The sequence below is a fragment of the Artemia sp. Qi Xiang Cuo genome, chromosome 14, assembly GCF_049724085.1.
Source record: "Artemia sp. Qi Xiang Cuo chromosome 14, ASM4972408v1, whole genome shotgun sequence".
NCBI lineage: Eukaryota > Metazoa > Arthropoda > Branchiopoda > Anostraca > Artemiidae > Artemia > Artemia sp. Qi Xiang Cuo.
The window spans coordinates 13320100-13334825 of record NC_142807.1 but is presented as its reverse complement, the minus strand read 5'-3'; the positions used below and the strand labels follow the sequence as shown (position 1 = coordinate 13334825).

General features: G+C 31.3%; 1 protein-coding gene and 1 long non-coding RNA gene across 8 annotated transcripts in view; one reads left to right on the top strand and one right to left on the bottom strand.

Annotated features, from left to right (window-relative positions):
* LOC148944159 (uncharacterized) overlaps positions 1–14726 on the bottom strand; it is a 132834-nt gene that overhangs the window by 64163 nt on the left and 53945 nt on the right. The window lies entirely within an intron of this gene.
* The window catches only part of LOC148944160 (uncharacterized), a 38684-nt gene that overhangs the window by 20886 nt on the left and 3072 nt on the right, over positions 1–14726 (top strand). For both annotated transcript variants that reach the window (XM_089100323.1, XM_089100324.1), the window contains exon 2: positions 11670–11811. In XM_089100323.1, the coding sequence (XP_088956449.1) occupies positions 11690–11811 (122 nt within the window). In that variant the 5' untranslated portion in view covers positions 11670–11689. The remainder of the gene's footprint in view (positions 1–11669; positions 11812–14726) is intronic.

Genomic DNA, 14726 nt, shown 5'->3' with positions numbered 1-14726 from the left:
GAAAGTATGTAGTTGTACTTTTTGTACTGTCTCGTCATTTCATCCTTTCTCTAATTGTAAACACACGGATCTACAAATTTTGTCTGCATATTCCCTGATACTAGTTGAGGTATCGAATGTGACTACCTCTGTTCTTAGCCTCTCGGAGATGCTTGTCTCTATGAATTTTGTTTTAAAAGATTCAATTAGAGTACTGATGTCCTTGGGCTCTTTTTCCTTAATTGCCTCAAAATGTTTAAGGGCGCTTCCCTTTAATCTGGCTGCAACGCATTGCTCTTTGACCTTATCCTCAAACGACTCAGTTAGTTCGTCAAAAATTTTTAATTTTTCGATAAACTCATCTACATCTGAATTTCCCGCGTATTCTGGTATAATTTTTGCAATTTCAAGTACTGTTGATAGGGAAGTCATTTTTTCCTCTGGTAATGCCATTTTTTTTTAATCTACTATTTTTATATAGCCTTCTCGACCCAGTTTTCCCAGCGACCACCAGTTGTTTTGAAGTGTTATTTATGGTATTGGGGTGTTTTAGTCGTAGATGTCTTTATTCTCCCTTTATAGGGGAGATAAACTCTGGCCCTAAGGTACCTAAACTTTCGTAGCGTCACATAAGCTATGACCAAACTAATGAGGCGTTCCGACAGGGTATGTTCGAGAGGCTAAGAGTAGATTGTAGAGAGGCTGTCTAAAATACAATACTTTTATTCATTTAACATATCATATAATCGGATATATTCTTTCTATTGGGACTGGCTGTCCCAAGTAGACCACAAGTCTCAGAAACTACAATAATATATAATAAGATACAGACACTTACAAGGATCCGACAAAATCCCAAGGTATTTCTAATTAGAAACTAAACGGGGAGAAGTTCACCCGGTAAGTCAAAAGGTCTCTCTCCAGTCTCAAAAATCGGGGTATATATATGAAAAACTAACCACGTCCTTCCGGTACATTGACGCATTTAGCCAGCAAATTGATTATTGCGCAAGTTCCCTCCAAGCCCACACATTCCACGATTTGTATCTTTATCTTAAAAAGTGGTATTTTGAAACTTTGTTTTTGCGTTTTAATATATTTTTACTCAATTAATAATTAACTAAATTAGAAAGCTTTGCCACATATGCCCTTAATTTAGGGGTTTGACTATCTCGAAATGGCTAATAACAAAAAATCTTTATGCCTGCCACAATAAACACTTAATTCTAAACAAACTGTAGTTACAAAAAGATTTATAGGCCCTTAATTTAGGTGTCTGACAATATCGTAATGGCTAATAACTATTAAAAATTTTTATATCTACCATAAAAAACACATTATTCTAAACAAATTTTATAACTTGTTATAATTTTATAATTTTATAACAATAAAAATTTTATTGTACAGTAACATTTATATGCCCTTAATTTAGCGGTCTGACTATCCCGTAATGACTATGGACTGCTAAAAATCTTTATATCTGCCATAAAAATACTTCATTCTAAACAAATTGTAGGTGCAAAAAGATTTATAGGCCCTTAATTTAGGGGTCTGACTATCTCGTAATGGCTATGAACTGCTAAAAATCTTTATATCTGCCATAAAAACACTTCATTTTAAACAATTTGTAGGTAAATAATAATTCACAAGCCCTTAATTTATGGGTCTGGCTCTCTCGTAATGGCTAATAATAAAAAATCTTTGTATCTACCATAAAAACATTTTATTCTAAACAGATTGTAGGTACAAAAAGATTTATATGCCCTTAATTCAGGTGTCTGAAGACTGTTAAAAATCTTCATATCTGCCATAAGAAACACTTTATTCTAAACAAATTGTTTGTACAAAACAAAATTTTTAGGCCCTTAATTTAGGGGATTGACTATATCATAATGGTTAATAACTACTAAAAATCTTTATATCTACCATTAAAAACACTTTATTCTAAACAAATTGCTGGTGTAAGAAGATTTAAGCCCTTAATTTAGGGGTTGGACTATCTCGCAATGGCTAATAATAAAAAATCTTTATGAAGGCCATAATAAACACTTAATTCTAAACAAATTGTAAGCACAAAAAGATTTATAGGCCCTTAATTTATGTGTCTGAGGACAGCTAAAAATCTTTATATCTGCAATAAGAAACACTTCATTCTAAACAAATTGTTTGTACAAAAAGATTTTTAGGCCCTTAATTTAGAGGTTTGACAGTAGGGAGCCCCTATCGACTACTGAATGAACACAGCTGCTGCCATCTATAATTCATGCATGTTTTTATGGTTTTTCTCACTGAGGATGTTTTTTCATGGATTTGTTCTGTTTGATGGTTAAGATACAGAGGGGAATGTATATGGGTTCACTTAGGGAAAGAGATGAATACTGACAGTACATAATTTATGCATGTTTTTATGGTTTTTCTCACTGTAGATGAACATAATTTATGCATGTTTTTATGGTTTTTCTCACTGTGGATGAAAAAACATGGTTTTTCTCACTTTGATGTTTTTCCTGGTTTCGTTCTGTTTGATGGTTAAGATACAGAGGGGAATGCATATGGCTTCACCTAGGGGAAGGGATGAATACTGACCCTAAATAATTCGGTTAACAAAAGAATTTATCTCCTCTAACGGGTCAATGACACATTTTCAAGGTTAATCAGGGGATGTTTCTAAGTGTATTGATTGAGTCTAACGGGACAAGATCACGTGTCTCTCTCTAGGTCAATGGATTTCTCTTACATCATAATTTACCAGATGGAATACTGTGATAACAATGTGACATCATTAGATAAGAAATTTCAACAATGGAATATTCTTATTAGAGAGTTGAAAATACAGAAGAGACAAGATAACTGATTGAGACAAATTCTCCATGAGACAAGATAAATTTGAAAGTAGAAATGAAAATGGTAAACCATCAGAGGGAATGCTAACTCCTATTAAGAGATACATATTGTTTTTTATTTGGGCGAAAAAGCTGGAGACATTTTAGAAGATGATTTGGGGTGAAAGTCTGTGGTCCTTATAATACACAAGTTTCATTTGAACAGTGTTGTAAGGTCCCCTACCGCAACCCCCAAGGGGCCCCAACTTTTTTGGCCCCCATCCCCCCCCCCATTTTTTTGAATTTTTTAAGCTTTTTTCGGACTGAATTTCTTTTAGACTTAGAAATTATCCAACTTTTTTCCGGTTTTTTCTTTAACCCATTGTCTTAGAGTTTTAGCCTAGAGCCTAAGCTAGAGTTGAAGTTTAGTTTCGTTATAGTTAAGAGTTTTAGCTTAGTTTTAGTTAGAGTTGAAGTTTAATTTAGTTATAGTTAAGAGTTTACAGTTTTAGCTTAGAATCTTAACTTAGAGTTTTAGTTAGAGTCCTAGTTTAGTTTTAGTTAAGAGTTTTAGTTAAGAGTTTTAACCTAGAGTCTTAGCTTAAAGTTTTAGTTAGAGTTAAAGTTTATTTTAGTTACAGTTAAGAGTTTAGAGATTTAGGTTAGAGTCTTAGCTTAGTTTTAGTTAGAGTTTTAGTTTAGTTTAGTGTTAGTTAAGAGTTTTAGCTTAGAGTTTCAGTTAGAGTTGAAGTTTAGTTTAGTTATAGTTAAGAGTTTAGAGTATTAGCTTAGAGTCTTAGCTGAGAGTTTCAGTCAGAGTCTTAGTTTAATTTTGTTTTAGTTAAGTGTTTTAGCTTAGAGTTTTAGCCTAGAGTCTTAGCTTAGAGTTCTACTTAGAGTTGACGTTCAGTTCAGTTATAGTTAAGTTATAGTTAAGAGATTAAAGTTTTAGCTTAGAGTTTTAGTTAGAGTTCTAGTTTAGTTTAGTTTTAGTTAAGAGTTTTAACTTAGAATATTAGCCTAGAGTCTTAGCTTAGGATTATTATTTAGAGTTGATGTTTAGTTTAGATTCAGTTAATAGTTTAGAATTTTAAAGAGTCTTAACTAAGAGTTTTAGTTAGAGTGGAAGTTTAGTTTAGTTTAGAGTTTAGAGTTTTAGCTTAGAGTTCTAGTTTAGTTTTAGTTATAAGTTTTAGCTTAGAGTCTTAGCTTAGAGTTGAAGTTTAGTTTAGTTATAGTTAAGAGTTTAGAGTTTTAGCTTAGAGTCTTAGCTTAGAATTTTAGCTTAGAGTCATAGCTTAGAGTTTTAGTTACAGTTCTAGTATAGATTAGTTTTAGTTAAGAGTTTTAGCTTAGAGTTTTAGCCTAGAGTCTTAGCCTAGAGTTTTAGTTGGAGTTGACGTTTACTTTACTTATGGTTAAAGGCTTAGAATTTTAGCTTAGAGTCAATTCTTAGACTTTTAGTTAGAGTTCTAGTTTAGTTTAGTTTTAGTTAAGTGTTTTAGCTTAGAGTTTTAGCCTAGAAACTTAGCTTAGAGTTTTAGTTAGATTTGAAGTTTAGTTTAGTTATAGTTAAGAGTTTGGACTTCTAGCTTAGAGTCTTAGCTTACAGTTTTAGTTAGAGTTCTAGTTTAGTTTAGTTTTAGTTAAGAGTTTTAGCTTAGAGTTTTAGTCTAGAGTATTAGGTTAGAGTTTAGTTAGAGTTAAAGTTTAGTTTAGTTATAGTTAAGAGTTTTAGCTTAGAGTCTTAGCTTAGTGTTTTAGTTAGAGTTCTAGTTTAGTTTTAGTTAAGAGTTTTAGCTTAGAGTTTTAGACTAGAGTCTTAGCTTAGAGTTTAAGTTTAGTTTAGTTATAGTTAAGAGTTTAGAGCTTTAGCTTAGAGTCTTATCTTGTTGTTTTAGTTAGAGTTCTAGTTTAGTTTTAGTTGAGTTTTAGCCTAGAGTCTTAGCTTAGAGTTTTAGTTAGAGTTTAAGTTTAGTTTAGTTATAGTATAGAGTTTTAGTTAGAGTTCTAGTTTATTATAGTTTTAGGTAAGAGTTTTAGTTTAGAGTTTTAGCTTAGAGTTGTAGTTAGAGTTGATGTTTAGTTTAGTTATAGTTTAAAGTTTTAGCTTAGAGGCTTAGCCTAGATTTCCAGTTTATTTTAGTTTTACTTAAGAGTTTTAGCTTAGAGTTTTAGCCTAGAGTCTTTGCTTAGAGTTTTAGTTAGAGTTGAAGTTTAGTTATAGTTATAAGTTTAGAGTTTTAGCTTAGAGTTTTAGTTAGAGTTCTAGTTTGGTTTAGTTTTAGTTAAAAGTTCTAGTTTATTTTAGTTTTAGTTAAGAGTTTTAGCTTAGAGTTTTAGCCTAGATTCTTAGATTAAGAGTTTTAGATAGATTTAAAATTTAGTTTTGTTATAGTTAAGAGATTATAGTTTTAGCCTAGAGTCTTTCCTTAGTGTTTTAGTTAGAGTTCTAGTTTAGTTTTAGTTAAGAGTTTTAGCTTAGAGTTTTAGCCTAGAGTCTTAGCTTAGAGTTTTAGTTAGATTTGACGTTTAGTTTAGTTATAGTTAAGAGTTTTAGCTTAGAGTCTTAGCTTAGAGTTTTAGTTAGAGTTCAAGTTTATTTTAGTTTTAGTTAAGAATTTTAGCTTATAGTTTTAGCCTAGAGTATTAGCTTAGAGTTTAGTTAAAGTTGAAGTTTAGTTTAGTTATAGTTAAGAGTTTAGAGTTTTAGCTTAGAGTCTTAGCTTAGTGTTTTAGTTAGAGTTCTTATTTAGTTTTAGTTAAGACTTTTAACTTAGAGTTTTAGCCTAGAGTCTTAGCTTAAAGTTGAAGTTTAGATTAGTTATAGTTGAGAGTTTACAGCTTTGGCTTAGAGTCTTAGCTTGGTGTTTTAGTTAGAGTTCTAGTTTCGTTTTATTTTAGTGAAGACGTTTAGCTTAGAGTTTTAACCTAGATTCTTTGCTTAGAGTTTTAGTTAGAGTTTAAGTTTAGTTATAGTTTTGAGTTTTAGTTAAAGTTCAAGTTTAGTTTAGTTTTAGGTCAGTTTCAGCTTTGAGTTTTAGCCTAGAGTCTTAGCTTAGAGTTTTAGTTAGAGTTTAAGTTTAGTTATAGTTTTGAGTTTTAGTTAGAGTTCAAGTTTAGTTTAGTTTTAGGTCAGTTTCAGCTTTGAGTTTTAGCCTAGAGTCTTAGCTTAGAGTTTTAGTTAGAGTTTAAGTTTAGTTATAGTTTTGAGTTTTAGTTAAAGTTCAAGTTTAGTTTAGTTTTAGGTCAGTTTCTGCTTTGAGTTTTAGCCTAGAGTCTTAGCATAGAGTTTTAGTTAGAGTTGAAGTTTAGTTTAGTTATAGTTAAGAGTTTAGTCTTATCTTAGAGTTTTAGCTAGAGTTCTAGTTTAGTTTAGTTTTAGTTAAGAGTTTTAGTTTTAGCCTAGAGTCTTAGCATAGAGTTTTAGTTAGAGTTGAAGTTTAGTTATAGTTAAGAGCTTAGAGTTTTAGTTAGACTTTTAGTTTAGTTTAGTTTTAGTTAAGAATTTTAGCTTGGAGTCTTATCCCATAGTATTAGCTTAGAGCTTTAGTTAGAGTTAAAGTTTAGTTTAGTTATACTTAAGAGTTTAGAGTTTTAGCTAAGAGTCTTATCTTAGAGTTTTAGTTAGAGTTGTAGTTTAGTTTAGTTATAAGTTTAGAGTTTTAGTTAAGAGTTTTAACCTAGAGTCTTAGCTTAAAGTTTTAGTTAGAGTTAAAGTTTATTTTAGTTATAGTTAAGAGTTTAGAGATTTAGGTTAGAGTCTTAGCTTAGAGTTTTAGTTTAGTTTAGTGTTAGTTAAGAGTTTTAGCTTAGAGTCTTAGCTTAGAGTTTCAGTTAGAGTTGAAGTTTAGTTTAGTTATAGTTAAGAGTTTAGAGTATTAGCTTAGAGTCTTAGCTGAGAGTTTTAGTCAGAGTTCTAGTGTAGTTTAGTTTTAGTTAAGAGTTTTAGTTTAAAATTTTAGCCCAGAGTCTTAGATTAGAGCTTAACTTAGAGTTGAAATTTAGTTTAGTTATAGTTAAGAGTTTTAGCATAGAGTTTTAGTTAGAGTTCTAGTTTAGTTTAGTTTTAGTTAAGAGTTTTAACTTAAAGTTTTAGCCTAGAGTCTTAGCTTAGATATTTAGTCAGAGTTGAAGTTTAGTTTAGTTATTGTTAAGAGTTTATCGTTTTAGCTAAGAGTCTTAACTAAGAGTTTTAGTTAGAGTGGAAGTTTAGTTTAGTTTATAGTTTTAGCTTAGAGTTTTAGTTAGAGTTCTACTTTAGTTTAGTGTTAGTTATAAGTTTTAACCTAGAATCTTAGCTTAGAGTTGAAGTTTAGTTTAGTTATAGTTAAGAGTTTAGAGTTTTAGCTTAGAGTCTTAGCTTAGAGTTTTAGCTTAGAGTCTTAGCTTAGAGTTTTAGTTAGAGTTCTAGTTTAGATTAGTTTTAGTTAAGAGTTTTAGCTTAGAGTTTTAGCCTAGAGTCTTGGCTTAGAGTTTTAGTTAGAGTTGAAGTTTAGTTTAGTTATGGTTAAAAGTTTAGAATTTTAGCTTAGAGTCTTAGCTTAGAGTTTTAGTTAGAGTTCTAGTTCAGTTTAGTTAAGAGTTTTAGCTTAGAGTTTTAGCCTAGAAACTTAGCTTAGAGTTTTAGTTAGATTTGAAGTTTAGTTTAGTTAAAGTTAAGGGTTTAGAGTTCTAGCTTAAAGTCTTAGCTTAGAGTTTTAATTAGAGTTCTAGTTTAGTTTAGTTTTAGTTAAGAGTTTTAGCTTAGAGTTTTAGTCTAGAGTATTAGGTTAGAGTTTAGTTAGAGTTGAAGTTTAGTTAAGTTATAGTTAAGAGTTTTAGCTTAAAGTCTTAGCTTAGAGTTTTAGTTAGAGTTCTTTTTTAGTTTATTTTTATTTAAGAGTTTTAACCTAGAGTTTTAGCCTAGTCTTAGCTTAAAGTTGAAGTTTAGTTTAGTTATAGTTGAGAGTTTACAGCTTTAGCTTAGAGTCTTAGCTTGGTGTTTTAGTTAGAGTTCTAGTTTAGTTTTAGTTGAGTTTTCGCCTAGAGTCTTAGCTTAGAGTTTTAGTTAGAGTTTAAGTTTAGTTTAGTTATAGTATAGAGTTTTAGTTAGAGTTCTAGTTTATTATAGTTTTAGGTAAGAGTTTTAGCTTAGAGTTGTAGTTAGAGTTGATGTTAAGTTTAGTTATAGTTTAGAGTTTTAGCTTAGAGGCTTAGCCTAGATTTCTAGTTTATTTTAGTTTTAGTTAAGAGTTTTAGCCTAGAGTCTTAGCTTAGAGTTTTAGTTAGAGTTGAAGTTTAGTTATATTTATAAGTTTAGAGTTTTAGCTTAGAGTTTTAGTTAGAGTTCTAGTTTGGTTTAGTTTTAGTTAAGAGTTCTAGTTTATTTTAGTTTTAGTTAAGAGTTTTAGCTTAGAGTTTTAGCCTAACGTCTTAGCTTAGAGTTTTAGTTAGAGTTAACGTTTAGTTTAGTTATATTTAAGAGATTAGAGTTTTAGCTTAGAGTGTTAGCTTAGAGTTTTATTTTGAGTTTCAGTTTAGTTTAGTTTTGGATAATAGTTTTAGCTTAGAGTTTTAGCCTAGAGTCTTAGCTTAGATTTTAGTTAGAGTTAAAATTTAGTTTAGTTATAGTTAAGAGTTTAGAGTTTTAGCTTAGAGTCTTAGCTTAGAGTTTTAGTTACAGTTCAAGTTTATTTTAGTTTTAGTTAAGAATTTTAGCTTACAGTATTAGCCTAGAGTATTAGCTTAGAGTTTAGTTAGAGTTGAAGTTTAGTTTAGTTATAGTTAAGAGTTTAGAGTTTTAGCTTAGAGTCTTAGCTTAGTGTTTTAGTTAGAGTTCTTGTTTAGTTTTAGTTAAGACTTTTAGCTTAGAGTTTTAGCCTAGAGTCTTAGCTTAGAGTTGAAGTTTAGTTTAGTTATAGTCAAGAGTTTAGAGTTTTAGCTTAGAGTCTTAGCTTAGAGTTTTAGTTACAGTTCTAGTTTACTTTTGTTTTAGTTAAGAGTTTTAGCTTAGAGTTTTAGCCTAGAGTCTTAGCTTAGTGTTTTAGTTAGAGTTTAAGTTTAGTTACAGTTTAGATTTTTAGTTAGAGTTCAAGTTTAGTTTAGTTTTAGGTCAGAGTTTCAGCTTTGAGTTTTAGCCTAGAGTCTTAGCTTAGAGTTTTAGTTAGAGTTGAAGTTTAGTTCAGTTATAGTTAAGAGTTTAGAGTTTTAGTTTAGTCTTAGCTTAGAGTTTTAGTTAGAGTTCTAGTTTAATTTTAGTTAAGAGTTTTAGCCTAGAGTCTTAGCATAGAGTTTTAGTTAGAGTTGAAGTTTAGTTTAGTTATAGTTAAGAGTTTAGTCTTATCTTAGAGTTTTAGCTAGAGTTCTAGTTTAGTTTTAGTTAAGAGTTTTAGTTTTAGCCTAGTCTTAGCATAGAGTTTTAGTTAGAGTATAAGTTTAGTTATAGTTAAGAGTTTAAAGTTTTAGTTAGAGTTCTAGTTTAGTTTATTTTTAGTTAAGAGTTTTAGCTTAGAGTTTTAGCCTAGATTCTTAGCTTAGAGTTTTATTTAGAGTTGAATTTTAGTTTAGTTATAGTTAATAGTTTAGAGTTTTAGCTTAGAGTCTTAGCTTAGAGTTTTAGTTAGAGTTGAAGTTTAGTTTAGTTATAAGTTTAGAGTTTTAGCTTAGAGTTTTAGTTAGAGTTCTAGTTTGGTTTAGTTTTAGTTAAGAGTTCTAGTTTATTTTATTTTTAGTTAAGAGTTTTAGCTTAGAGTTTTAGCCTAGAGTCTTAGCTTAGAGTTTTAGTTAGAGGTGACGTTTAGTTTAGTTTTAGTTAAGAGTTTAAAGTTTTACCCTAGTCATATCTTAGAGTTTTAGTTAGAGTTTTAGTTTTGTTTAGTTTTAATTAAGAGTTTTACATTAGAGTTTTAGACTATAGTCTTCGCTTAGAGTTTTAGTTACAGTTGAAGTTTAGTTTTAGTTAAGAGTTAATAGTTCTAGCCTATAGTCTTATACTAGAGTTTTTGCTAGATGCTTAGTTTACTTTAGTTTTACTTAATAGTTTTAGCTTAGGGTTTCAGGCTAGTCTCTTAGCTTATAGTTTTAGTTATAGTTGAAGTTTAGTTTAATTATTGTTAAGAGCTTAGAGTTTTAGCTCAGAGTCTTAGCTCAGAGTTTTAGTTAGAGTTTAAGTTTAGTTATAGTTTAGAGTTTTATTTAGAGTTCAAGTTTAGTTTAGTTTTAGGTCAGAGTTTCAGCTTTGAGTTCTAGCCTAGAGCCTTAGCTTAGAGTTTTAGTTAGAGTTGAAGTTTAGTTCAGTTATAGTTAAGAGTTTAGAGTTTTAGTTTAGTCTTAGCTTAGAGTCTTAGCTTAGAGTTTTAGTTAGAGTTCTAGTTTAATTTTAGTTAAGAGTTTTAGCCTAGAGTCTTAGCATAGAGTTTTAGTTAGAGTTGAAGTTTAGTTTAGTTATAGTTAAGAGTTTAGTCTTATCTTAGAGTTTTAGCTAGAGTTCTAGTTTAGTTTAGTTTTAGTTAAGAGTTTTAGTTTTAGCCTAGAGTCTTAGCATAGAGTTTTAGTTAGAGTTGAAGTTTAGTTATAGTTAAGAGTTTAGAGTTTTAGTTAGAGTTCTAGTTTAGTTTATTTTTAGATAAGAGTTTTAGCTTAGAGTTTTAGCCCAGAGTCTTAGCTTAGAGTTTTAGTTACAGTTGAAGTTTAGTTTAGTTATAGTTTAGAGTTTTAGCTTAGAGTCTTAGCTTAGAGTTTTAGTCAGAGTTCTAGTTTAGTATTGTTTTAGTTAAATGTTTTAACTTAGAGTTTTAGCCTAGAGTCTTAGCTTAGAGTTTTAGTTAGAGTTGAAGTTTAGTTTAGTTGTAGTTAAGAGTTTAGAGTTTTAGCTTAGAGTCTTAGATTAGAGTTTTAGTTAGAGTTTTAGTTTAGTTTTAGTTAAGAGTTTTAGCTTAGAGTCTTAGCCTATAGTCTTAGCTTAGAGCTTTAGTTAGAGTTGAAGTTTAGTTTAGTTATTGTTAAGAGTTTAGAGTTTTAGCTTAGAGTCTTAGCTTAGATTTTTAGTTAGAGTTGAAGTTTATTTTAGTTATTGTTAAGAGTTTTAGCTTGGAGTCTTAGCTTAGAGTTTTAGTTAGAGTTCTAGTTTAGTTTTAGTGAAGAGTAGCTTAGAGTCTTCGCTTAGAATTTTAGCTAGAGTTGAAGTTTCGTTTAGTTATAGTTAAGAGTTTAGAGTTTTAGCTTAGAGTTTTAGTTAGAGTTTTTGTTTATCATAGTTTTAGTTAAAAGTTTTAGCTTAGAGTTTTAGCCTAGAGTCTTAGCTTAGAGTTTTAATTAGAGTTGAAGTCTAGTTTAGTTATGGTTAAGAGTTTAGAAATTTAGCTTAGAGTCTTAGCTTAGAATTTTAGTTATAGTTCTAGTTTAGTTTTATTTAGGAGTTTTAGCTTAGAGTTTTAGTTAGAGTTGAAGTTTAGTTTAGTTTTAATGGCTGGTTGTATACATTTCGGAGGGGCATTCAATTGCCAATCGAAACTTCTAGTCTTCTGAAGTCTAACCTCTCTCCCCCCAATATTTTGTTCCAATGGATTTTGGGTAAAGAGACCCAAATCCATCGGAACAAAATATTGAGATAACCCTTTTGTTCAAAATTATTCCAAAAGTCTAATAACGTAGCCTTCTGGGTGGACAAAACCCCCCAGAGACCCCATGACAAGGGCTGTAAGTTATGAAAGTTGCTTATTGTTACCATAAAAGGTTTTACGGAAGGGTTGGTCGTACAATCTTTCGTCTAAATTGTCTGGCCAGCTGCAGCCAAAAGAACAAATAGGGGCTTGGCGGGTATTGGAACAATTTTGTAGCAAGCGACAAAGTGATTCAGATTCACAAATAACAACACATTTTATTTAGGTGTGGATAAGGAGAGGGTAATGGAGCTTCCAAATCAAGGTATATTGAAGCATTTGAGTAATAGGAATGGACAGAGAGAATATGAAGTGGCCTTTGCTGTTCAGTTTATTGCCGGGAAAGAAATCACAACACGACACAAAAGGTAAGAAATATCAATTACTTGCAATAGCATAATCTCAGGGCACATTCCTCACCATATTACGGGGGGAGGGCATGGCGCGTTCAGTATGATTTATTTCTAGGTTGGGAATTAGTTTCAGTCTTGTCGCCAAGTTCAACAAAATCCACGGTACGTGTTAGTTATCCCAACCGCACTCAAGAAGTGAAATTATGTTTATCATATTCAAATATACCAAAATATGATGAAAATATAATACTTTAGAAGCACAATTATGGTAACTAAAACAGAGAATTATACCTAACCCTATAACTAACCTAACCAAGTCTATATATTAAATATTTAATTAAAATATACCTGTATAGCAGTTTATCTCACTGAGACTAAGCTAATAATCGCCGAATGCAGAAAGAGAAACAGGTTAACCAGATCAAGAACTTGAGTGTGGTTGGTATAACTAACAATACCAAATACACAAAGCCTAATTCAAGGTCCACATTTTAGAGAAAAAGATTTATATTTTTTAAAAATCCAGTAAATTTGCTATATGTTGAATCAATAGGATAGCTTGGACTAGCTGAAAGATATACACCATTCTCTTGCCGTTAAACACTTTCCAAATATAATAACAGCTACCGTTGTAATTAGGGCCGTTTTTTTAGAACTAAGATCTTACATCTAATATCTTGCATCTTTCTGCAAAGATTATCATTTTTAACTCATCTTTGTTCTAAGATCTTACAGCTCAATGACGCTAGCAAAAAGTATGAAGAACGCCACGGTTCTGCCATATAGAACAATGACGAGAGAACTTTGATGATATACTCATCAATAGGGCCGTTCTTTTACTTATCTTCGTGCTAAGATCTTATGTCTTAAGGCGTTCTTTTGCAACCGTCTTTCATCATTCTACTCTGATCAGAGGTCAAAGAACAATGATGAGTATATCATCAAAGTTCTCTCACCATTGTTCTATATGGCAGAAAGATGCCGTCTTTCACACTTTTGCTAACATCAGTGAGCTGTAAGATCATAGAACAAAGATGAGTTAAAAGAACGGAAATTTTTGCAGAAAGATGTGAGATCTTAGATGTAAGATCTTAGTGCAAAAGAACGGGCCTATTGTTCTCAGACCGCTGATCAGAGCAGAATGATGAAAGAAGTTTGCATAAAAACGACAAAAGATGTAAGATCTTAGTTCAAAGATTTCACTTTTAAGCGTTTTCTGACAAAAGATGTAAGATCTAACCACATTGATGAGTGAAAAACGGCCCTATTGTGTTCCAATCACCCCCAAAAACGTCTGTGCACGACCCTAGACTGTATATACAATCTCGATGAGATTCTTAGTTTTTTTTCAAACTGGAATTATTTGGCATTTTTTGACGATTATCGATGAGGAATATGTATGAAATAATAAAAACTAAGAAAATCAGTAAATATTTCTGCTTTAAATATTTGATTTTTGTAAAATTCTAGTTTAGGGGCATTTTGGCAAGATTCTAGTTTATTCGTGAGATTTTTGTAGATACAAAAATTTTGTTTTACAAACAAAGGGTGGAAAAAAACAATCTATTAGCAGCAGAGCCCTTTGTAGATAAAATCTCAGATTGCTATATTTGACTACTTTACGCTAAGTCTATAAGCAGAGGCAATATATTCAATTCTACTAAGATCAATAAAGCTATTGGCATTCCATTAATTTATAATTTTGCAACTGGTACCATTGAATTGATACAAGAACTATTCAGTTGACACAAGAATTATTCAGTTGATACATTCAGTTGACAGAAGAGCTATTAAGTTGATACAAGAACAAGATCTACATTGAGTAGATCTATTTTTTTGTTACCTTACCGCTCAAAATCAAGATTGTGCTAATTCGATGATTTATGAAGAAAGTTTTCGACGAAAGACTGGCAAACTTAGTGCGAAAGTGACCTGGATTGTAAGATCAAGTGTGTGCTTGAATCTCGTCCATCGACTACTTAGAGTTAGATACTGTGTTTGCAGAACTAGCAGAAGAATGGAATCAAAAAATAATCTGGAAACTTATCATAAAAAATTCAAATGAAAACTGTATTGTTTAAGGAACTAAAGTTTATTTAAGTTAATGAAAATTTAATAGAATAAAAAAAAATATGTGTGACGTATCTAATATGACTAATTCTAGCATAAATGCGAGAGTTTAGGAGAGGCAAGCGCAACTCGATCAAAGCATAGACTCAACACGTTGGTTCGACGTGTTAATGCGAAAGAGGCTTAAGGAATGTCATTCAGAAAGAATTAAAAGTAACAGACAGCATACAAAGAAGCTTGGGGGATTCTTATATTATTTACTTAGAACCTCTTAAGAAGGGTGCCTTTTATACTAACTCGAAAATTTTACCGTTTATATGGGAGTTCGTAGGATTCTTTAGATTTCCCCTTATATTCGTAGTTTAAAGTATTCAAAATCAAGGAGGCACAATTGTGCCTCTATAAAGAGGCGACCCACCACAATGTTAAGCGATTTCCGATCCTAGCGGTCGCAGAGAGACAGCGGTGATCGCATTTTGTAGCCCAAGCTCCAACTAAGAAACGTGAAAAATTTCAACCCCCTCCGACTTTATCTTCATGGGTAAAAGTGGGCCGGAAGATTCAACCCTCCGACCACAGCCTCCCTTTAACGTTGTCCGATTGGGCTGAAATTTAGAGGCTGAGCAGTCCTAGGGCCCGGGAGATTATCCTCAAAATTTCAGCTCAATCCGATCACTCCTTCCCTTATATCCAAAAAACAAATATAGCCACTTAAAGTTCATTTCTCTTTTTTTATCAGCCACGCCTACAGGCCACAGTTGGCAACGGATCCGGGTGAATGAGGACTCATTCGAAGCGGAATTTGACCTGTTAGGGCCTTTTGATATTTTCAGACCGAAAAAATTATCCCCCGAATTTAC